The sequence below is a fragment of the Lactuca sativa genome, chromosome 6 (genome assembly GCF_002870075.4).
Source record: "Lactuca sativa cultivar Salinas chromosome 6, Lsat_Salinas_v11, whole genome shotgun sequence".
Lineage (NCBI taxonomy): Eukaryota > Viridiplantae > Streptophyta > Magnoliopsida > Asterales > Asteraceae > Lactuca > Lactuca sativa.
Genome location: NC_056628.2, coordinates 84,959,447 through 84,984,382, shown reverse-complemented (window position 1 = coordinate 84,984,382; position 24,936 = coordinate 84,959,447). Strand labels below are relative to the sequence as shown.

General features: G+C 34.4%; 2 protein-coding genes, 2 long non-coding RNA genes and 1 other non-coding gene across 5 annotated transcripts; 1 reads left to right on the top strand and 4 right to left on the bottom strand.

The window, feature by feature from the left end:
* Nucleotides 1-538: 538 nt before the first annotated feature.
* LOC122194596 (uncharacterized) lies at nucleotides 539-2,868 on the top strand. Its single transcript, XR_006183929.1, has 6 exons — nucleotides 539-1,024; nucleotides 1,833-1,912; nucleotides 2,015-2,097; nucleotides 2,225-2,506; nucleotides 2,585-2,653; nucleotides 2,755-2,868. It is a non-coding gene; the product is annotated as an uncharacterized LOC122194596 (long non-coding RNA).
* Nucleotides 2,869-4,172: 1,304 nt separating this feature from the next.
* TRNAG-UCC (transfer RNA glycine (anticodon UCC)) lies at nucleotides 4,173-4,244 on the bottom strand. The gene has a single exon. It is a non-coding gene; the product is annotated as a tRNA-Gly (tRNA).
* A 2,450-nt stretch (nucleotides 4,245-6,694) lies between these two features.
* LOC111890889 (F-box/kelch-repeat protein At3g06240-like) lies at nucleotides 6,695-7,654 on the bottom strand. Its single transcript, XM_052764954.1, has one exon. It carries the CDS (start codon nucleotides 7,652-7,654, stop codon nucleotides 6,695-6,697), a length of 960 nt encoding a protein of 319 aa, XP_052620914.1.
* Nucleotides 7,655-15,898: 8,244 nt separating this feature from the next.
* On the bottom strand, nucleotides 15,899-18,705 carry LOC122194595 (uncharacterized). Its single transcript, XM_042895579.2, has 10 exons — nucleotides 18,589-18,705; nucleotides 18,178-18,501; nucleotides 18,020-18,098; nucleotides 17,777-17,928; nucleotides 17,155-17,650; nucleotides 16,892-17,072; nucleotides 16,704-16,811; nucleotides 16,565-16,634; nucleotides 16,379-16,477; nucleotides 15,899-16,165 (listed from the first exon to the last, which is right to left on the bottom strand). The coding sequence occupies exons 1-5, from the start codon at nucleotides 18,703-18,705 to the stop codon at nucleotides 17,438-17,440; spliced, it is 885 nt and encodes a 294-aa protein (XP_042751513.2). The 3' UTR covers nucleotides 15,899-16,165; nucleotides 16,379-16,477; nucleotides 16,565-16,634; nucleotides 16,704-16,811; nucleotides 16,892-17,072; nucleotides 17,155-17,437.
* An 83-nt stretch (nucleotides 18,706-18,788) lies between these two features.
* Nucleotides 18,789-19,646, bottom strand: LOC122194594 (uncharacterized). Its single transcript, XR_006183927.2, has 3 exons — nucleotides 19,280-19,646; nucleotides 18,956-19,171; nucleotides 18,789-18,876 (listed from the first exon to the last, which is right to left on the bottom strand). It is a non-coding gene; the product is annotated as an uncharacterized LOC122194594 (long non-coding RNA).
* Between the last annotated feature and the right edge of the window lie 5,290 nt (nucleotides 19,647-24,936).

Sequence of the window (24,936 nt, the reverse complement as noted above, 5' to 3'; positions counted from 1 at the left end):
GCCGAAAAGGGTTTTGCGGTCCGAGTGTTCTCGGCCGAAAAGGGTTTTTGGTGCGAGGGTTCTCAGTTCCAAAGGGTAAAATTTGATTTTTAGGAGTATTTTATTCCACGTACTTATATAAAAACCTCATTTATATAATTTAAATCATGCTTTAACCCTTATGAACTTAACGGAATCTACAAAACTCGAATTTTATTTAAAAGGCTTGACTTGAAAAATAACGGGTTGTTGCATGCCCCCTCCTCTTGATATGCAAACACATGTAATTATATAAACTTCTGTTTTACAAGATATCTTTGGACATGAGAAGAGTGACCTCATCTCAATTTGTGATCTTGCCTTCTCTTCAATCTGTAGATAGGTGGAGATACAAGAATTTATTGACTTTTTGAACAATATAACATATATGGATTTTTGTATTAAACTAACCACTCTTCTTGTGAAAATGCTCGTTCTGCTCACAGTGTCATTGGTAAGTTCAGGTCCACACCTTTTACCTTATTCCCTTTGACATTTTTTTTCTTTTTTTGATATTTTATTTTCAAAATTTGATGTGTTTAGGTACTTTGGAATTCATGGCACCAGAGCTTTATGAGGGGGAATACAATGAACTTCAGGGTAATCTCTTCAAATGACAATGCATGGTTAGCAAATTTATAAACGGTAATTGGTATTTTCTATATATTAACCAATGAAGGGAAAAAAATGTAAAAGTGTCATTTTCCATTCTTTTACATTGTGACTCACTAATCAGAAAACTTGCTTTCAAATTTCTAAAATCCCTAACCCTCTTCCTCCAGTTGTTCCCTTTTACCATTTTTTTTACCTAATATATGATCAAATCAGGTCAAACAGTTCTTTTATTCAACTTTGAAATTCGTTCTGTTAAATTTTTCAGTAGATCAGATGTAACCCTTTTCCCAAAATCTTTTGACGTGAAACGGCAGAGATTCCGTAGCCATTACTGAATTATCATCAAGAAAATCTTGCACATGATCTTCAAGAGAAGAAAAACTTGCTATTGGTATGTTTTTCAATCTCTTTACTATGTTAATCTATTTTGATTCGATTCTCAGTTCTCAAATTTTAATTAATAGTTAAGTTAATGCCTATGATATTCTAGAAGAAGTAATTTAATCTAGTTTCTCTATCGTTTAAATAATCTATCCAGCTACAATTGTTCTTGTTTGACATTGGGGTCAAACTGGTCATCATAAATCTCAACTTTAGTGATGCTGTTCTTCTTTATATTACTTGATAGCAATTACCGAAAATGAGCTGATTTTTACTCTATTTTGTGGTTAAGTTTCTTGAATTGAGTTTGTTATTGGTCAATGCTTGCACTTATAAAGTGACCATGTGTTCTCTTGTAGAAACAAATAAATTGATTGACTCAAATGAGATGATAACACTTTGGAACCATAACACATATATTTAATGTTCCGAAATACAGACCTCATTAAGTCAAAGTATTATCTGATTGCAATTGCTAATGGAAAAATAGGCGAAAACACAGATTACCTTACTTTTTTGCACCAGAGCTTTATGATTTCTCACAATTGATGTGACTAAAATCTTGATTAAGCGTGTCTGTTAAGCTTATTTCAGAATTTGTTTTTGTAGTTTTGTTGATCATTTGATAGTGTCTTGTGTGACAATGCATTTCAGATTTTGTCAACATTATTACGAATAAACAATTTTATCAGATCAAAATGTTTTGGTGAAATCTCCTTTTGTGGGTATGTGATCATGGAAGACTCTACCTAATGTTTATTATGTTTCCTATTTCTCTACGACTGAGTTTTTACTTTTAAAATCTCACTTAATTTCAGCGGACGAATTTGCCCCTGATATCACAATCATTTCAGCTGGATTTGATGCTGCAAGGGGCGACCCCCTTGGATGTTGTGATGTAAGCAAGCTTTTCATATATCTTTCAATTTTCTTAATATATTGTGTGTGCAAAAGACGTAAATGCCCTTGCTAACTTGAAAGTTTATATCTTTCATTTCAGGTGACCCCTGTTGGTTATGCACAGATGACCAAAATACTGACTTCTTTATCTAATGGAAAATTGCTTGTTATTCTCGAGGGCGGGTCTGTGTTCCACATTTTTAATAATTTGTTATTATTATTATTATTATTATTATTATTATTATTATTATTATTATTATTATATTTGTAAAAGTTCATTTTTATGATATATAATATATGTTTTTTTCAGCTACAATCTTCGCTTAATATCATCATCAGTTACACCACTAGTAAAGGTTAATCTATATTCTATGATTAATCAATCAGGGTTTAGGGTTTAATGAAAAGCCTGAAAGAATGTTTCAGAATGCTGTACCTTCAAGATCTGGACTGCAGACTGTTCTAGAAGTTTTGAGTATCCAGAGCACATCCTCTTATCTTGTTTAGCCACATCTCCTATCTTGTTTATGTACTAGCGGTTTTGTATGAAATTGATGCGAAATATGAGAAGGCTTTTACACTTTATGCCGATGTAAGCACTCACTCATCCATTCTTTCTTTAATATAGCATTTAATTTTCTTTCTTAATCTATCAAATTCTTTTTTTCAGCTTGTGAAGCCAGGTCTGTTTGAGTTTATCGAGAAGCATAACTTGCAGTACTAAGCCATTCCTGAGAAGGTGTGTTGTGTAATGGCTAATTATGGAAAGACCCTTATTCTATGTTCTTTTGTTTGATAATCATAATCTCATTTGTGAATTTGTCATGTGTTAATTTACAGGTGGCCCACCTAATGTCGATTGATTATAAACGTACAGTTTAGTATGATGGAATCAAACAAGGAATTGAATGGAATGAGTCATTACATTGTACAGAACAGAGTTAAACATATAAATTAATTTTACATATAATATGAAGAATTCATAAAAATGTAATGATATAATTTTGTATTTGACATTATGGTTTGTGTAATGGATTGTCTTTTTCTATATTTATGATTTATTTTTATTTTTTTGTATTATGAGACATTAAATGTGCATTTTTGTTTGATATATATATATATATATATATATATATATATATATATATATATATATATATATATATATATATATATATATATATATATATATATCATAAAATTATGTCAAAACTCATGACATACAAAATATGTCGTAATGGTGAGTCCTAAAATGGAAAGGGAAAATGATTTACAAGCCCAACGAAGTTTTCAAACTGTTCAAAGAACCCCAATCATGTTTTGTCTGTCCAAAAAAATCCAACGAACATAACATTTTGTCTAAAAAACCCAACTAAGTTACACTTTCCTAAAAGTTAAATAAGAGAAATAGATTACGTGGCTTATTACTGTATCGGGAAAATAACTTGTTAGACCAACAAAGTTTCCAAAACGTTTACGAAACTCCAATCATGTTTTGATTGTTCAAAAAAAACCTCAATGAACTTAAACAAAACAAAATTGGGATTTTTTGAACGGTTTGGAACTTTGTTGGACTTTTTAGACAAAATGTTAAGTTCGCTGGGTTTTTTCGAGCATTACAAACTTGTTACAAATTACGACATACAAAGTCAGTCGTAAATATAAATGCATGTTGTGTATGGTTTTCATTTATGATATGACTTTCCTTGACAGACATATGTCTGTCATGTATAGGTATTTACACTCAATGTCTCTCAAGAAAAGTCTTTCTTCTAGTAGTGTGAGAAACATAATACGCCCTTGGCATATGGTATACTAAGGAGGGAATACCAATCATGAACTACATTTATAGAGAATCAGGAGTATTCAACTTCCTAAATATTCAAGTATGAGTAGTTAGCTTCCTAAGTAACTAATAAAGAGCATAAAAAGAAAGTTATTTGACATGACTAAAGCATATTCTTAAGACTCCTCCTTGGCTTTGGTGAGGAAACGCAAAACCCTATTGTAGTGAACATCAATCTGACAGCCACGTAATTATACTCTGATGCAGGGGCATAAGTGGTCTCTATTCAATTTTGCATCACAAATTCTCCTTTTTATTTGATGGGTTATGCACGATAATAAAAAAGGAAATTACATGGAGTTGGGTGGTTCTGGTTTAATAAGTTAAAGAAAACAAGGAAGTCCAATAATCCAATTTCATGCATGGGATGATAAGATTATGAGCATACACATTCTTTTGCTAGATTAAAAAATGCGTTTGCCGGGAGTCGAACCCGGGTCTATTGCTTGGAAGGCAATTATCCTAACCGTTGGACTACAAACGCTTGGTATGTACTTTTCAAACCAACAGTTTTACAAATGGCTCTACTCCTAATTTAAAAAAAAAAAAAAAAAAAAAAAAACCGGATCTCATATTCTAAGAGCTTTTAAAAGTCAGTTCAGTTTAATATATTTTAAACAGCTAAGTAGCATTGAGTTCCACACCATATAGTTATTTTTATTCAAGCATTTAAGGTAATTGGTATTTACCCATATATCTAAAAGGTATTTAGGTTATGCTCAAGTAAGAGTTAGGGAGCATGCAGTGTACACTCATATAAACTAATATGATCGTTGACACAACGAATGGTAGGGTCTAGGGGTCATGAAGGCCTCCAAGCGCAGATCCTTAAGATGCCTTTGAAGTCTAGGTCTTGAAGGCGTAGGTATTTAAGCCCTGAAAGGCATAGATTTTGAAGCCTAGGTCATGAAACATTGGTGCCAAAAGTGTAGGTAGTGAAGGCTGCTACTGATGGCTTTAAGGCAAGCTGCCAATATCGAATACTGCTGATCCACTTTAATGAAATTTTTGGTATACATACAGGATTTGATCAGGAAGCCTAGGGTCTAACTCTTGCATTCTAAAACAAACTAGCCATACGCTTGTTTAGTGCTCGACTTCCTGTTTTACAGCCAAACTTGAAGTTGTTTTTCAAGTGAATAATTCCCAAGTAGATTTTTCCACGTATAATTGCATTACAGGTCATAATAGTAATTACAAATCGTGTATAACGCGATCTAATTTGATATCCAAGTTTTATTGACTATCATTCACAGTCGAGCCAATGTGAATCCCTGCCCTAATCATATAGTATCTCAAGAAATAGTATTTTTCAAGAAATGAATGAGTTTAACCAAAATTACACATAATGAGTTTATACTTTAACATCAATTGTAATATATTTCTCTAACGTAAAGTAATAGTTGTGTCTGCAATCCAAAAATAAAGGTTTTGTCCTATAATTGCTTGGTGCTATGACCCATTAAGTTCAATATGTCACAGACGAACGTTGAGCCGTAGTTTTAGAATGTTATACACGGGTAAACGTTTCTATAGAATCCAAGACTTTGTATGAAAATAGTATCTTGATAATCTTCTAATATCATGTATTTACATTTGGGATCCACCTACATTCAGTAGAAAAAAAACATTACACAAACTCAACATTTAAAAAATGCAACATATTGTTTATTAATGGACTTTATTCAACAAAAAATTATCTCTATTGTTTGTCCACTAGGTTGGAATCAGTGAAGTGGCACTTTGATTGAGAACCAAGTGTTGGATGTTGACCATCCTAACAAATTCAATCATATCAAGCATAACAATATTGCAAGACAAAGAACATATCCCCAAGAGCGTATTATAGCTGGTTTATTGATGGTATACTTGCAGAAAATGAAAAGATCAAACATAAGAAATTTAAGAAAATGAAGATATAGAAAATGAAATGACATGACAATCAAGAACCAGGATGCAGTAACTATATGAACATGAGTAGATCCTGCATAAAAAATAATTAAGAATTAAAATAGTAACATGCATCAATAATACTAATGTGATTTAAAGAAATACAGAAATCTAAATGAAGGAATACACTTTTATGAGAAAATCTATCCCAACTTTTCTTGTTGAATGCTTTCCACAAGATGGTTAAAACTTTTATTCATAGTATTTGTTAATATCATAACACACGATATCACTAGAAAGTAAGAATTCATAACACTTTAAAAACATCAAACATACGTTTCTGAAATCCATCAAACACAAGTTTTTGAAATCCATCAAACAGAATTTATTAACATAAGATACTAAAAACTATCTGAAGTTATCTTTATGGCAGAGAGAACAAGCAATGCCATGTCATCCAAACTGCTTCAACAGCCTCAAACTTAGCCACTTGCTCCTGGAAGCATAGGGTCTCGCTTAATCAACTGAGAAATCAAAAGGGGAAGTCAGTGAACAGTCAACACTATATATACCAGACTCAAAGAGTAAATAATAGTTGCAATTGAAGTGCATTGCAAGAATACAAATAAATGAAGGCCAAATGTATACTGGGTGAAGGTAATGAGTCTGTTACACTTCTTATTAGGCTTACGTTTCGTCCTGTCAGTTGTGGCTTAAGTAGAGCAGTGAGGGCAATAAGGTCTTTTTACTGTTAGATCAGTAAAGTAGGCTTAGTTGAGTGGTTAGTGTTAGTAGTTGGTATCTTTGGTCATAACAGAATATAAGTGAATTCAGGAAGAGTTCCAAGCCTCTTGAATACTAGTAAACTTAAGTATGCTCCATGATCAAAACTTTAAACTATAGATAATGTCCATTTGCAGACCTCATATATTACAAAAGAATATGAAAGCATCCCATGAGTAAACATGAAGATTGAGCTATGAGGCCAAGATCAACACAGTTTTTTAGGCATGTACAGGAATCATCATAAACATTAATAAGAATTCAGAATCCAGATATAACTCCACAGTTTGTAGTATATGATAAACAAAATGAACGCACCTTACAACTCTTCTTGCTATTACTCTCTTGTGTCTTTCTCTTTGGCCTCCCATTAACATAGGGAGATACAAGACTCTCCATATAGATAGGGGCACAAATATACTCCCTAGTCTTGTAGAACAGCATATCACGACACAAAGTTCTCTTGTTAGGAATGTAATGTTCCTGCTCTTTCAAGCATTGTAAAGCTAAGTTCATATCACACTCCTTTTCAAACATTTCCCAAGACAGCTTTCCATTGTAGTTCTTCAGCATCCATAAGTTATCATTAAACCCATCACAAGGAGATACGCATAAACAATCTTTGATAATACCTAAATTCATATTTGGGCAGCTAGCAACACCAGATTCATATTGCTCATCATCAGGTTCGGAAAGTTTGATAAATTTTTCTTCAGATAGCCGAAACGAAGCAATGACTCTCTTCTTATTTGGAGATGAAGAATCTTTCATAATCCAATGAAGTGCCCCATTGCATAAGATACCAATCCTACTAAGAAACGAATACTTTACATCTCCAATTAGTTTCCAAACATTTGATTTCAAACTTAACACTTGAAAACATGTCCAACCAACACGTTTAAGGAACCCTAATACAACCTTGTAATCATCCGTAGATGAATCATAGCCAAAACCCCAACATAAATGCTTGGTATCAAGAATTTGAGGCTCTTGTAGTGTTTGAACCTCTCTAGTTGAGGGATTGGCTACTACAAGTTGAAAAGCAAAAGAAGAGATGCATACAAGTCCATTGGAAGAACCAAGAAGATGACAATCACGATCATCAAATAATATGTCATCAACATCACAAACATGCGACCCGTTGCGATAAGAGACCCTTGACATAACAATCCTCCTATCTATATCATTGTTTTTGTAATCAATTTGATAACTATAGTTCATATGGAATTTAATGAAACCAAAGTCGGAGATCAAATTTTCCCAAGACTTACACTTTTGCATCGGATTAGATCCCTCACATTCAATCTTTTCAGTATATGCGGAAGGACATCACCGTGAAGCTCTGCCATCGGCAATCCGAAAGGAAATAAAGGGGGGGGGGGGTACCCACACGATAGTGAGAAATTTATTTCTATGGTGTATTTATTAGGGATTTTAGTTATCAACACTCATAAATGCGAAACATGATACTAAGAAATTATTACCATGATATTTTACCATAGAGTGAAATTCATTTACTGAAATGACTTTTACAAACCTGCCATATATGATTAGTATATCAATACCGATAAGATCACTAATGCCATCAAGACATCATGATCTTCGATAATTGCTTTGCTACACCAACTGAAATCAGTGTTAATAACATACCTTCTTTCTCAAGTATTTCTCTTGTGCTTCCATTAACAAGTCCACTAGCATGTATTTATTACAGGGACAGATGCAGGATTTCATAGTAGGGGTTGCACGGGAAAGTTAAGGGTTGCCCAATAATAGAAAAAATAAAAATTGTAAAAATTTTCGAAAATTTTTCCACTACGGCCGGAAAAATGAGGGGTTGCCGGTGCCACCGGTGACCCCCCCTAAATCCGCCCCTGATTTATTATCACAAGCTGGCAGAGGTTGTGGAACCGGGAGACTAATTATACTGCCATCTTGAAGAGGAAGGAGGAGAAAGTGAACTGCTTCTAGTGGACTACACATAAGAAGTTAAGAACATATATGATGGTTCCCTGATTTTGAGCAGGTGTTTGGGATTTCATTTTGAACCTTAAAAGGACTTTTAGGCAAAAGGACTTATTGATTTATGGTGGTGAGAAAATGAGTTTTTTAAAAAGTGTTTGGATTAGTTTTTGTGGTGAGAAAGTCAATAAGTCAATAGGTTAAAAAGTATTTGTCTTAGCTTATACATGTTTTAAGGAGAATTTGACTTTTACAACCAAAAAGTTATAAGAAGTTTTTAAATGTTAGAAATCCTAACTTATTAAAATCTCCTTTTTGAAAGGATTATGAGGTTATTTTAAAAGTCCTTATTACATTAACAACCACTTTTTTTTGAACTTATTGACTTTTCAAAAAGCCAATAAGTCAATAAGTTCTTTTTAAATGAAATCTAGAACACCCCCTAAGATGTTTGAACCACTTGAGTGAACCACATGAGTGGAGATCAATCATGGTTCTCAAGTACTCTGTATGATAGTAACACGACCATAGTGAAACTTGGAAACAAAATAATAATGAACTAATGAACACGACTGCTTATGATAATGCTAAGATCAAAATTGAATGGAATCAATCCTAATGTTTGTGATATGTACTATATTCCATAGTTGAGGAACAAATCATAGTATGTCACGATTACAAGAAAGTGGTCATAATATCTTGACAAAAGGAATGTGTAAGATTTTTCATCGCCTCAAAGGCCTGATTATTAAGACCTTAATGGGTGCAATCAACATGTTTATGTTGTTTATTTAACTACAACCTCAGTTTAGTCGAAAACAAGATTGTTTGATCTCCATTCAACAAATGATAAGGTGGTGTTTGTTTTCTGACAAAAATATCCTTTTGACCTTTTATGTCTGTGGGCGGAAAAGACATTTGACAAAAATATTGTTTGTTTTTCAGAAGACAAAAGACATAAAAAGGTCTTTTTAACCTTTTTTTTCCAAAAAAAACAAAAAAAAAATAGTTTTTGATTTTGGAAGACGTTTTCTAAGTTCCAACCCTATGTTATATTTCATGTACCACAAGTGCACAACAATAGAGACTTAAGCTTTATGGAAGGAGTGTGGATTATGTACTCTTAGGATTGTTTATGCATTGAATCTAAGGCCTATAAGTTACTCGATCCCAAGACTAGTAAAATCAAAGTTACAACGGATGTCATTTTTGAAGAAGAAAAAAGGATAGGCTTGTACCAAAGCACATTGAGAAAAAGACCAACACAAAGAACAATACCAATGAGGGTGACAACACCAATGAAGAAGATACGTTGTTGAGGATGGTACACTCATACACATCATAGGAGGGTCATACACATCATAGGAGGGTTATAATGAGAACCAGGTAGAATTTATATAATTCAAGAAACAGGAAGGTATCCACAAGTATTAGATTCAAAATAAAATTCTAATTATTCATCAAATAATGTCGGACCCTATAAATACCAGTTTCCCAACAAACCTAATCCAAATCTAACATTTAAACCCATTAATTAATTCTCATATTATTGGTGATGCTTATAGACATGTCCAATGGAACAAAGTGCACGTACTTACTCAAGCAGTCCACTACAACAAAAATGACATTGTAACTCGCTGACCTTGGCAACCCAATCTTAAAATCTATTGTCACGTCCACCCACACATTTTTTTGGTAATTCTAAGGGTTGCAACAATCCTCCCGATGCCATTGTCAAATATTTATGGTGTTGACACACGTCACACTCCACCATTATTCTTGCTATGCCTTCACACATACCCTCCCAATATACTTCCTTTGCCATTTGTTGGTAAGTTTTTTGTACTCCTGAATGTCCCATAATTGCACTCGCACGTCACTCATGAATTAGACAAGGAACTCAAGATGATGATCGAGGCAGCACTAAACAACTTTGATAAAGGATTCAGTCACCTTCATCACTAAGCCTCGGTGGTGTGGAAGTCCCTTCTTGAACATGTCGCCTTATTATCCACAATTCTCGAGCCCAGGACAGCTCTCACAAAACCTCATTCCATTAGACTACCCATGGTATTGAAACGGTACCGAAGGTTGACGATGTCCCCTTTCATGAATGTATATGAGTTGTGTTTTTTTGGGCCTATATTGAATTTCAAAATTATATCCTAATAGTTTGGACATCCAATTTTGATGTTCCTCAGTAATGATTTGTTGTTCTAAGCAAACATTTAAATCTTCGTTGGTTTGCCTGAAGTATGAAACACTTTCACACCAAGTATGGATGCCACTTTTGAATGACGAATACTATCGCTATTAGTTCTCTTTCCTAAACTGGCTTGTGCCGAGAACCAGTACCAAGGACCTAACTGTATTTGGCCTTAGGCCACTGGTATTCCTTTTTGCATGAGGACTGCCCCCAACCCAAGGCATGATGCATCGGTTTCCATAATGAATTCCTTGGGTAAAATACAGTATTACCAAGACCGGTATTTATATCATTGTTGTTTGGACACTACTAGAAAAAAGGCTTTTCTTGACAGACGAATTACGGCGTACAACACTTTTATGACAGGCATAAAAGTCTGTCATAAAATTTAAGTCATATATCATAAAATATCAATTATTTTCGATAAACCAAAATATATGTCGTAATTTTATGTCGTATTTTAAAGAGTAAGTTATAATGATTTTTTTCCGTCAATACTATAAGGAAAAGTTAGTAATACCAAACAATAATATAATGATGCTATGTCAACAAGTACATAAGCACTATATAGTAGGAAAAAAATTGAAGCAATTTTAAAAGATATAAATTAAATATTAACACTAATAAACCACTAGGTTAGTACAAAAAAAAAAAGTAATGACAAAGCAGCGAAAAAAAACGCGAAAACCAATTTGAAAAAGCTCCACTTTGGTGTGAGGAAAAAAAACAAAAAGATAGTGTTTAGAAAAAAAAATCCTATTTTGATGAATACTCTAAAAAAAACCTAAAGAGTGAACCACGGGTTTGGTTTCTTGGGTTTTCGGTTTTACTGGATCTGTTTCGGGTTTAAACCCAAACCCATTCCAAACCAAACTTTGACAATTGAGAAATTGGGGTTTGCTTTATATAAGAGATTGAGTTTGCTCAACTTTCATATGAATAGCAACGAGGGACAAGTTCCAACTTTAAGAAAGAATTTCTATTAATATAGGTTAAGCTGCCAAAGGAATATTAAAAATAAGTGTTGAAAGCAAAATTCTTACTTGTTGGTGAATCGACTTAACCAACTGAAGAGGATGCTAGTCCTATCAATATCGCACAACATTAATATATAATACATATCGTAGGCGTAAAGCACAACGAAAATAAAAACATACGTAACGGTGGAAGCTAGTTTCGATCATGAGAACTCAAGAAAGCAACAATTGTGCCTTAACCATTGCACTAGGCTTCGTATTGCGTTTTAAGTCCATTGAACAAATGTGGCTTCTTATTTCCACTTTATAGTGATTATACGATTAGAGTTAGTATACCCTCAAAGCTCGTATGATCATTCAAAAGCATCAACACCACGAGAAATCAAAGCAAACAACAATCGATTAGGGTTGCTCCACTCAAGAAATGGACTTACCGCCTCACCATTTCCATCCTCGTTTCACAACTCGCTCACTTGCCACTGCCCTACCGGTCACGCCATTGTCATTTCTGCCACTGATTCGCGATCTGATTCTTCTTCATCGCCATCCGACACCAGTCACTCAACTTTATTATATCTTGAGAAGTAACATCTTGAACCTTTCTACTCTAACACTAAAACCTCAGAATAAACCCTAGTTTCATAAGAATATCATTTAATTTGTTTTCTTATTATTTCTTATTTCTGAACAATAGCTTTTGAGATGAATGTCTTCCCTGTTCTATGACACTAGTTTCTGATTTTACTTAGTTTCTTTGTAGTTTCGACTTCATATAAGCACATACCCTAATTGTTTGCTTTGTAACTTGGGTGCACAAAATATTCCTCTTTTTTGTCATATTCATGAGTACTATAGGCAAAACTTTTTGAAAAAAATGGGCCCAAAAGTATTTGACTAAGAGTTATAATTGTTATAGATTTGCCCTCATTTACGTTTTCCTTCCATTCTATAAGTGTTAATAGGGATAAAACAAGGCTTTAAAATGGCATATTGCTCATAGACTCACAGTATACTTTTTTTCCTAATAAATCATGTGTTGGTCCATGTAGCTTCTTCAGCCTCTCTTTCTCTTCTTCTCTAATCTATCTATGAAGACCATGATAGGTACAAAGTCCCTTTGGCTTATTAGTTGGCTGTGAATGTTAGTGTAATTTGTGTTGGGGAGTTTTGAAATTGGGTTATTGGAAATCTGGATCACAAACAGGAATCGTGTGATACACTTTCCTTGTTTGATATTTCGACCCTAATTGCCTTGGGTATCACGAAATCCAAACTAGGATAATTCCTGAAGAAACGATTCTGATTTTAGGCACAAAACACAGAATCAATTTTGAGAGAGAATGAAGAAGAAAGTGTCCTTTCATTTTTTGTGTTTCAACGAAGTCATACTATTTCCCGGACTTATCCACACAACAGATAAAACGAGAACAGTTTTCAACTTTCAGAAAATACGACAAACCTAATGTTCATGACAAACCTAAATTTTGTCATTTTCCTTTATGACATGGCTTTCAATGACAGACATTTGTCTGTCATGTATAGGCATCTATGACAGACAAGGAAAACCTTTTTTTCTAGTAGTGGGAGTTGTAGAAAAACGCATGTTGCCTCCTCAATCCAATGAAAATTATCTTTCTTCAGTTGCTCAGTTAGTTACAGTTACGGGCCACTCAATCTTACCAAACCTTGTACAATGTTTTTGTACCCACTCAGTCCAAAAAGAAAAAAACCCAAACATATGTAACGTTTTGGGAGCCGATCACTCTAACATCATTGTGACCTCGATCGGGTCAACATCCACTAGCTCCCTTGAAACAAAATGTTTCCTTGATCCTTGATCTTATATTATGATCTTATGTGAGTGAACACTTCTTTTTATTTGTAGACAAGTGACGTTCCTTCAATGATGTAAAACGATTTCGAGGTGATCTCAATGTTCTTCCATGGTTAGACTATATACGAGTATATTATCAAAAAATACTAGAAGGAACTTATATATAGACGGTCGAAATACCTCATTCATCAAGGATTAGAAAGTGGTTTGTGTGTTGTGTGTTACTTAGCCCAAATGGCATTACCAAGAATTCATAGTGTCCTTCGTAGTTACAAAAAGCAATTTAGAGTACATCCTCTTTTTCATGTGAATTTGATGACATCCGATTTTTAGATCCACTTTCGAAATGATAGTGCCCATGTGCAACCCATTTACTAAATCATCGAATACGTGTATCCAAACTTTATCTAAGTATGATTGCTTTGTTCACGACCTAATAATCCACACAAAAACTCCGACTACTATCCTTCTTCCTAATCAATAGTAACGGGATGGAATTAGGACCGGTCCTAGGTTGAATCATACAATCATACCAACTTCCAGCATCGCATGTAGTAATCTCTTGAATTCGTCCTTTTGCGCATTAGAAGTACCAACAAGGTTGTATGCTTATCGGGGTCGTTCCTTGTTGTAATGTGATGTTGTGTTCATTACTATGATAGGGAGGTGGTCCGGCTGGTAGATTAAACACGTTCTTGAATTATGTGATCAGGGCCTTGGCTACCCCAAAAAACTTACTCGGTTCGGTGACCTCTGGCTCTCGTGCTAAACGGTTTGGCTGTACAATAAACTCATATTGTTCTTTTAATAACGACCTCAAGTATGATTTGAAAGAAATCGGAGTCCTAGACAAGCTCAGATCTCCCACCGGTGTAACACTCTTTACACTCTATTCCCTTTCCACAGTATCATGGTAAGATCTTTCCAATTGACAATCATATCCCTCGTTTTCGCAGCCATTTAATACCCAGTATGACATTGGTGATGCTTAACTCTAGTGGCAGGAAATCATCTATGACCCGTAGTTCGTGTAATGCGAGAATCATCTTCTTATAAATGCCTTTGCTTCCTTACACCATTCCATTACCAAACATTACTCCTTACATGTTACCCGACACTAATAGCCTTTAACATATCAACAAGCGTTGTGACATGAAGTTATGAGTTGCCCTGCTGTCAATTAGTATCACCACTTCAAGACCGCCCATGTTTTCATGTATTTTCATAGTGTATAGGGGCGTTAACAATATAACCGAGGTTAATGTGACTTCCACCGCAGCCAAGTGAGCATGATCCTAGCTTGTATCTAAGGATGTAATAAATGAGTCGAGCTACTGGTGAGCTACTTGGGATTGGATCATTAGAAACTCGAAACGAGTCGATCCATAACAGGCCCGAACCTGAGCTTGAGCCTAGAATAAATCTCATTTAACAAATAAGCCTCATCTTGAGCCTACACTTACGAGCTCGTTTGATTTCGTGAGCTGAAACGAGTTTTTGTATAATTTGTTTTTATTTTATATATTTTATTTACTACTTATATATTAATAAAATATGAAAATAATGAGTCGATCCCGACCTTTAGCGAGCTTTACGGAGAAACGAGCCTTAATGAGCCTTAACGAGCCAATCCCAAGCTTCATATATGTTCTACAAGCTCGAGCTCGAGCTTTAGTAGCTTTAAACGAGCATGGATCGTTGTGAATCTCCATTCGGCTCGACTCTTTTACATCTCTATGTATCAGACTGTTCTTCCTTCCTTCCTTGCTTCCTGGTCCTCTTCTTCATCTTATTTTCCCACTAGGCTATTTATAGGACCCGTTAGGGTAACAATTGCCCCCTGCCAACTTGGCATCGCAGTTTAAGCATAACCTTTTTTTTCCCTTTTAGCAGCAAGTTCCACATTAGTAAGTCTTTTGAATGTCCATGGCTATCCCCCATGCCTCCTCCAACTTTCCTATGCACTACTAGAAAAAAGGCCTTTTACGACGCTCATTACACGTCGTAAAAGGCTCAGACGACGCGCAAATGCGTGTCAAGGAAGGCCATGTCATAAAGATAGACGACGCGCATTTACGACGCACGCTTATGATACGCAATGCGCGTCAAGGAAGGCCATGTCATAAAGAGAGACGACGCGCAGATGCACGTCGTCTATAGACGACGCACGCTTATGATACGCATTGCGTGTTAAGGAAGGCCATGTCACAAAGACAGACGACGCGCAAATGCGCGTCGTCTAGAGACGACACGCGCTTATGATACACAATGCATGTCAAGGAAGGCCATGTCATAAAGGAAGACGTCACGCATTCGCGTGTCGTAACCTTACGTCTCTCGTTTTTACGATGCGCCTTTATGACGTTTTTACGACGTGCATTTACGACACACATTTACAATGTGAATACACATAATAAATGACAAATATACCAAAACATTCATTTTCATCTAAATGTCAAACAACTTTACATATATGTTGAATTACCTAAGTTGTAACTACATGTCAAGTTACCTTAAGTAACATTACTAAAAGTTAGCAAAAAATTGTACATGTGTCTCAAAAGACTACCTAGCATTACACATGTCAAAAGACCATACCTAACATTTCACTGTTAACCATAACATTGTTTTGCGGATACATTGTCAAAAAACCATAAATATCATCGATAAATGAAGCCTGTAACAAACGTTGACCATTCTTCACGTATCTCATCAATATCAGCAGTTGTGTACTCAGCTTTGCCATCCCCGATCTGTGAAAACATTTGCATATTGTTTTTATTAATAAAAAATAGCATATTAACATATTATGTAATAGTAAGTTGCTATATTTAACAACTAAGTATAAAATGTAAATTATTCTTTCTTAATAGAGCATTGTACTTTCAAATGAATGAAAGCACATATTCTGTAACAGTAAGGATGCCATAAATTATAGTAATGAAAGTAGAATCCTATATCCTTACATTGTCTTTGACCAACACTTCAATTCCTTCTTCCACTATCTCCTTCATGAACCTTAGCATGTAGTAGCCACATTCGGTAGATCCGGGCTGAGTTGGACACTACACAATTACATATAAAATGATCATTTCAATTGATCCAAAAAATAAAGTTAAAACTACAATTTCAATAAGGAATTAAGTGCTGACCGTAACATTAACCCAATTTAGTTTAACCCTTTTGTTGGATCCACTTTGTGTAGTGTACAGAACCATTGCCCTATAAAACATTAACAAATATGTGTTTATTTTACTCACATCAAGTGTTTTGATAATTTATATTACTTACGAATCAACAATTTGCTTCAACTGCATATTGAAATTGCCAGAGCTCAAGGAATCAAGATAATAGCAAGTATCCGATTTCATGTCTAGTACACCCAATACCCAATGTCTTCTACAAAAACCACAAACAAAATAAAATGTCAAATAACATAATTATAGTCATTTTCAAAATAAAATGTCAAATAACAATACCCGGGATTGTAGGGCATAAAGATGACGTCATTGCCTTTTCTTTTAGACAACCGATCTGCTTGCATCGTCAATATTCTTAGATTTCCCTTTACGCGTACTTGGTGAGATTACTGTCGGGTTCACAAAGCAAATTCCATGGTCTCTTTCTGGGGAGCCATACTTCAATTTGTTAAACAACACCCTGTTATCATACAAACACTAAATTCATTAAAAAATTTTGTTTTAAGACACATTGTTATTTAAATTAAATTTCTTGCACTTACATCATATAAGACACAATAACAGCACCGATCAGCTCATCCATTGTAAGAACTGCTTTAAAATCATCCCAATCTAAGTACGTGTAACTATCGTACCCAAAAAGATTGTTCTCACTCTGTACTTTTATAGAATCAACCTTTGTAACTTGTCCATCAGCCATCATTGCCGTCATTTTCAAAATACTACTCTTCTCAATCCTTATCCTTTTCTTCATTTGTGCTCTGGTCCAGCTTCTTTGCACGGTGACATTTTGTTTCTCCTTTTTAATCTTCTTTTCTATTCCAATCACTTCTTCCACATCATTCCTTTTTCCATATCACATGGTTGTTTTTCTCCATCAACCATTTTTCCTATCCCCTTTTCTTTCTTATTACTTCCTATTTCTTCTTTTGGAGGTGTTGCATCTTCCTTCACTGGTGTTACATCTTCATTCACTGGTGTTGCAGCTTTCTTCACTGGTGTTGCATGCTTTTTCACAGATTTCGCCACCACTTTTCCCTACAAATGCAATCAAAAATACAGAATGAAACAGGAATCATTTACTGAATTGAAGCTAAAAAAGAACTCACTCAAATATCAGAAAAATTAAGATAACCAAGGGCAAATATGTTCAAATAGTATTACCAGGTCAGAGCATCGAATAACTAAGTGTCTTGGCCAGCTTAATATGTGTCCCAGTCCATCTTTGACATTCACAATGAACTCCTCTTCAAGTGGAAAGGGTATTAAAGCTTCTCCTTGCAAAATTGTTTCAATCATAACTTCAATGTTTTCATCTATTACATAAACATAAAAACTAATTAAGATCCAATCTTCTAAAAAATGAAAATATATAAATAATAATAATGCAAATATATTTCAAAATACCCGATGCACTATACTTCATTATGGTTCCTTTAGCAACTACGTTTGCAGCAAATTCAACCGCAAGAAGACATGAATTATCCTGCAAAATATAGTATGTTAGTTTGTAGAAAAAGAAAATTCTTTAAATATATTTTTCATAATTGTCTTCAAGGACTTACAAGTGATTCATCATGTGGTTGTTTTTCAAAATCTTCAATGACGCCCCCTATTTGGCAACTTGCAGCTTCAGAAACATTAAGTACATCTCTTTTTAGTTTCTCCAAGTCATCTTCAAGTTTGTTGATTCGTTTATCCACCCTCTCGTTCTCAATCTCCAAGTAATACTTAACATTCTTGGGTAAATATAAGTATTGTTGTGGCGTTATAAATTTACCCATCCCTCGTACACGCCCACGTTGTTCCTGAGTACCCAAGGCCTCTGTAAGCACATCATATGTTCCACATGTAACCTCTCCAAAGCTTCCCGATTTCTGAAGCTCATCCTGTAAAATAAAATGGGACAAATGTTAGAAAAATAAAATGGGACAAATGTTATTTTTTTTATATATTTGGGAATTAATGAAACTTACAATTTTATCAACAATCATCTTCACATCTGTATCGTATCCTCCTATCTTCAACTCTCTTGCTTTTTTCCACAGCACTGTCCTATCAATATCCTCTTCCGTCTTGCCGGTTCCTTGCATCTAAATTATCAAGAATAACAAAATCAATTAACATAAATATATACAAATAAAATAATCAATATTCAGTGGGAATCATACAATGTCATTAATGAGTCCAGCATAACCTTTTCTGCTCAAAGGATGATTGTATTTATGATGTGCACGGGTATTTTTAGCTTTCATACTTTTCTCCTGCATTAGAAACATTAAAATTGTAACTACAAACATTAAAATTGTAACTAGAAATGCATATAAGAAAAGTTTAACAAACCTCCCACTTCTTTGTAACTCTATGGGATACAAAAACTTTCCAATCTTCTTTCTTTATAAACGGATAATCTTTCGGAGGTTTGAATAGATTTGCCTTGGGATCTTTACTTCGGTTCTTAATGAACTTGGCATATAGATAATGTTTGAAGTTTCTCCACTTCTTCCCGATCGATTGGAGAGTTTGCTTCCAGCTCTTTGGGTCAACTACAAACTTTTCCTGAAACATAAAAAAAGGTTGATTCGAAAACAAATCTGAACAGCGACAAAAATAAGGACAAAAACAGATCTGAACAAAGGTAATAACAGGAAGAAAACAGAGACTTACCAAAATATATTGTCATAACCCTTCCCTTACTTCCTCACTAACATCCAGCCACGAGTCATAGGTTATGGAACCATTGTTCTTGCAACCAAACCCTCAAAAGTAGACAGTTTTGTGGCTTCCTTTCCAATCGGGACACCTTTTTTATTGTAAGTTATTACAAGCTTCACTTCATTAGCTTTTGTCTTTGTTGTCGGACCTCTTTGTTTGGAGTCCTCATCATGATCAGAAGCTGAATCTGATTCCATGTCACAAAAACACAACCTGTTTCAACAAGATTCAAATTAAATTAAGTACGTTGTTATTTGTTGCAGTTGGAAAAAAATTAATCACATTCAAAATCTGAAATAAAAACATACCAAAAACTTTATTATTCTGCAAAAAAATATTTAAACTAATATGCCCTCGCCATCCGGACGCGTACACAAAAAATCATCATCAAGGTCTAATAAAGCGGAGTCTTGTGTTAAATCAAAAGTAACATCAAATTCCAACATATCATCAGTTTCACCATTTGATCCATACTTGTACATCCTATGAGGTGTGAATCCAACAACATGCAAATTCTCATCTTGTTGATCTTGAACATAAAAAACCTGTTTGACTTGACTAGCTAATACGAAGGGTTCAGACTTCTGACCAAGCCTATCAAAGTTAACTACCGTGAATCCTAAATCATCCTTTTTTACTCCACAACTATCAACCCAATCACACATGAATACAGGAATACTAAACATGCGATAATTAAGATCCCATATCTCCTTTATACGACCGAAGTAAGTAACAACACCATACACATGATTGAAGTCTTTTGCACTAGCAATCTGCATAGTATGTGCAACTAAAGATACTCCACTACATTGAGTTGTTCTAGACTCATCTCGAGATGTTGTATGAAAATGATACTCATTTATGGCAAAACCGCTATATTTAGTAACAGCAAAATTAGGCCCTTTGGCCAACCAACGAACATCATCACAAATATCTTCCCCGTTAGCCAAACGTTTTCCAACCTAATAGAAAAATATCTAATTAATGTAATTCAAAAAAATAATTAAAAATATTGTAATTCTAACAATCTTATTTTAAAAACAAACATCTTTCTTAAACCAACTAATAAATGTCCGACTATGTTGGCTCTGCAACCATGTACTCTTGCGAGCATGACGGGGGTTGAGATCCTTCAATTCCAACATATGTTGCCTAAAGTGTATTACAAGTTAGAAGAATGTTTTATATGACAGATAATGGTATAAGAGTATACAGTTTCATGTAATTCTTACTCTATATACGGCTCCACAACAGCAGTGTTTCGTAATACATAAAGATGAGCTTGATCAAGTAACTGAGCATCTACAACATCAATTGTAGCCTTTGATAAAGGCTTGCCACTGCGGATTCTTTCATCAACACGTTCATGAGGATTGCCAGTTGATTTCTTGTTTTTTAAGTAGTCTGAACAAAATTCTAAGGCCTCCTCTGCCACATAACACTCTGCAATGCAACCCTCAGGTCGATGATTTCTTACATACCCTTTAAGTGTTTTCATGTATCTCTCAAATGGATACATCCACCTAAAATGAACCGGGCCACACAACCTCACCTCTCTAACTAAATGCACCATCAAGTGAGTCATGACATCGAAAAATGGAGGAAAGTACTTCTCTAACAAACATAATGTTAATACGATGTCACTTTGCAACTTGCCTAGCTTACTAACATCAACAACTTTACTACACAACTCATTGAAAAAATGACACAGGCTTAGGATTGTTCTCCATACCTTCACATCTAACACCCCTTTGATTGCAAAAGGGAGAAGTTGTTGCATTAGTACATGGCAATCATTAGACTTCAAACCATTCATCTTTGAAACATCATCCGACACAAGATTCTTGAAATTAGAGCAATACCCATAAGGAACTTTTATGTTAGACAGGGTTTCATAAAATAGATGTTTCTCTGCGGAATTCAATGTGTACTTGGCAGGCGGAAGTCACTGTCGATCCCCTTTTGGTTCAGGTCATAATTCAGTCTTGATGCCCAACGCTTCAAGATCTTGTCGTGCTTAATCCATCCTTCGTCTTGCGAGGCAAATTCAACATTGTCCCATAAACACTCTCGGTCACATTTTTTTCTATGTGCATGAGATCTAACTGATGGCGAACATGCAACTTCTTCCAATATTCAAGTTTAAAAAAAATCGACTTTTTATGCCAAAATTTAGATCTCTCGTCGATACTTTCTTTTTTCTTCTTTGTCTTTTCCTTCTTTGGCGTTTCCTTCTTTGACGCTCCCTTCCTTGACTTTATCTTCTTTAACTTTATCTTCTTTGATCCTACCTTCTTTGATACTACCTTCTTTAGCTTTATCTTCTTACCCCATGTAGTCTCAAATCCCGCCAGATAGTCATAAATATCTTCACCTGATGATGGTTGTGGCATAAAATCGTGCTCCTGTTGATTGTTGAAATGTTTTTTTCTTTTGCGAAAAGGATGTTCAAGTGGTAGGAATCTTCTATGCCCAAGGAAGCATACTTTTTTGGACTTTGGCAACCATTGTGAACAAGTATTCTTTGAACATATTGGACAAGCATAATAACCTTTGGTAACACACCCCAAAAGATTACCATATGCGGGAAAATCACTTATAGTCCAAAGTAATATTGCTCTTAAATTGAAGTATTCTTTCTTATGAGAATCAAAAGTCTCAACGCCAGTTTCCCACAAGAGCTTTAGATCTTCTATCAATGGTGCCAAGTAGACATCAATATTGTTACCAGGTTGGTTTGGCCCGGATATCAACAGAGTCAACATCATGAATTTTCTTGACATACACAAATAAGGGGGTAGATTATATGTTATTAGGATAACCGGCCAACAACTATGCTTGGAACTTAATGACTTGTGTGGATTGATACCATCAGCAGACAAGGCTAATCTAAGATTTCGTTTTTCTTGTCCGAATTGTTTCCATGTGTTATCAACAAGCTTCCAAGAAGGGGTATCGCGAGGATGAGTAAGCTTCCCATTATTGACCCGACCTTGTGCATGCCAAGTTAACTCACGTGCAATTTGTGGTATTGAAAACATTCTTCTAAATCTAGGGATGATAGGAAAATACCACAAAACTTTTGAAGGTACGTTTTTGGAATTCTTCTTCCAACGAGAAGTGCCACAAGTTGGACATTGAGAAGCATCTTTATGTTCTTTCCAGAATAGAACACAATCATTTTCACATGCATGAATCTTCTCATATTGTAGACCTACTCCTTTTAGCAACTTCTTGGACTCATATATCGAGCTAGGGATGGTATTGTTTAATGGTAAGATATCTTTTAGGACAGACAACATAGCATCAAAACTAGCATCAGACCATCCAAATTGACCCTTCAAATGTTGGAATTTCAATAATCCACTAAGTGCATTATACTTTGACCCTACATAAAGTGGCTTATCACACTCTTCAAGAAGTGATTTCAACGAATCAGGTTCATCGTCTACATATTTGAAGGCATCATGTAGCATATCCTTTGTATAAATAGCATCAGGAGGAATGGAATTGTTAGGGCATCTAGAATCACTATTGGGTTGTTTTTCTCCATGGAAAGACCAAATCTTATAATTCTCATCGAAGCAGTGGGCAAACAAATGATAACGGACATTGTCAATTGAGTGGTGACACAAATTGATGCAATTTACACAAGGGCATGGAATAACATCTAACTTTGGATTATTAGTTTGTGCAAACTCTAGAAAAGCATTCACACCTTCATCATATGCATTTGATAATCTACTAGAGGAAATCCATGATTTATCCATTAAACATTTGTTGCCAACCTACATAATTATTTACCATTTAAAGCAATAATGATTACGCATGTTTAGGGACAAAAACTATGCAAAAACAAAATTGTACATGGGCCAAAACTATACAGGGACAAAAAAATTGTACAGGGGCCAAAACTATATAGTGACAAAACTGAATCAGGGACCAAAACTGTATAGGTTATCAATTACTTTTTCAGCATCCAGTTACTTTTTCAGCTTGTTTGAATATTTTTATGTGTTTGTTATAAAATTTTATGAACTTTTACAAAAATTTGAAAATTAGAAATACTTTTAAAATTTTGAATATGATCTTTTGCAGAAATTTGAAAGTTAGAAATGGGCTAAAAAGGTGTCCAACACAAAACCACCTGCAAACCTGTTACTTCATAATTTATGTGTGTGACCTTTTTACCCTTGGGTGGTTAATCTGTTTAAAATTAGCTTTATTTTTCAATATGTAATTATCTAACTATAATATTTTCTTTAATAAATATAGATTGCTCCAAGCCCAATCTTACAAATATAAATACATGCATTTGATATTTGGTTTCACGTATTTCTAATAATGGGAATTAGTGAAAGTTGTGTTAGTTAGATAGAAAGTAACTGTCATAATTAGGTATTAATTGTCAGTTGACAGTTACATTCTAAAAATGTATAAATATTTATGTTTGATGTTAATTGTGATTAATACTGCATAAGAACTTCCTAAAGGTATGGCTGTTCTTTGTTCTTTTTTTCTTTCTTTCTTTCTCTTCTGTCTTTGTTGGTTAATGAGTTGATGTTTCTACTTGTTTCCATTCCTGATTTAATGTGGCAGATTGAGGTTAGTAAAATTTTCATCACACATCGATTAATTATCATTTTATTATTATATAAAGATGATTGAATTGATTTGTATGAATCCTGTGAAAGGGTGAGTACCTAAGATCTATAAAAGATCTGTTAGAAAAGAAGGAGCACAACTGCAACCTAATCAAGGTAACTCACAGTCACAGGTAAACTCTCTGTTTCTCAAGGTTGTTTTTATTATCTATAATAACTTTAGTTATAGATTAATTATTGTTTTTGTTATAATATGATTGAATTGATTTGTATGAATCCTGTTAAAGGGTGAACATAATGGATCTGTTAGAAAAGAAGAGGTGCAATTGTTATATGTATTGCTTGTAGAGTAGCAAGAAGCTTTTTGGATGACATTATTTTTAATCTCATTCTGTTGAGCTATATGTTATATGTATTGCTTGTAGAGTATGTACAATATATGTTAGGCTTTTGATTATTTTTAATGTTAAGTTAAAAAGGCTTGGATATTTTAAACGAATATTCACAAAAATGAATTTTTAATCAAAATAATATAATAGAATCTATCTTAGAAAATGAAAAATAAAAAACTTATGTACCCTAAAAAATAGATAGATAGATAAATACATTTTCTTACCTGAGTATGTGGAATATCAGTGTAATTTATAGCAGAAACTGTTGCTTTATCACCCTTTGAGCCTGCAGCAAGTAACAAGAAAATTGTAACTCATTGTAACTATATGCATATTGCAATGCACAATTATGAAAAAAATTAACGAACATTAGCATTTAGCAAGTTATGTGTGAAGGAAGGTTCACATAATGCAAGCTTGGATATTATACTTTGAAGCATGCGTTTGTTGCTTCTGGCTCTAAGGATTTGAACATTGGTGGGACAAGAGACTGGCATGCATATATATTCAAGAGAAACAGCCAAATGGAATCGTATTCATTCTAATATAGGGGTAAAAAATCATGGTACTGTGATAACTGATGCATACATTGATGTTACTGTAAAAAATAGCT

Bases quoted from the DNA above. Each gene is read 5' to 3' on its own strand.
- LOC122194595 (XM_042895579.2), bottom strand. From the start codon at position 18,705: ATGCAAGGAACCGGCAAGACGGAAGAGGATATTGATAGGACAGTGCTG. The intron at 18,502-18,588 runs GTAAGTTTCATT...TTTATTTTACAG, and splicing joins AGATGATTGTTGATAAAATT to GATGAGCTTCAGAAATCGGG. The intron at 17,651-17,776 runs GTAATACTATTT...TTGCATTTGTAG, and splicing joins TTATTCGATGCTCTGACCTG to GGAAAAGTGGTGGCGAAATC.
- LOC111890889 (XM_052764954.1), bottom strand. From the start codon at position 7,654: ATGAACTATAGTTATCAAATTGATTACAAAAACAATGATATAGATAGG.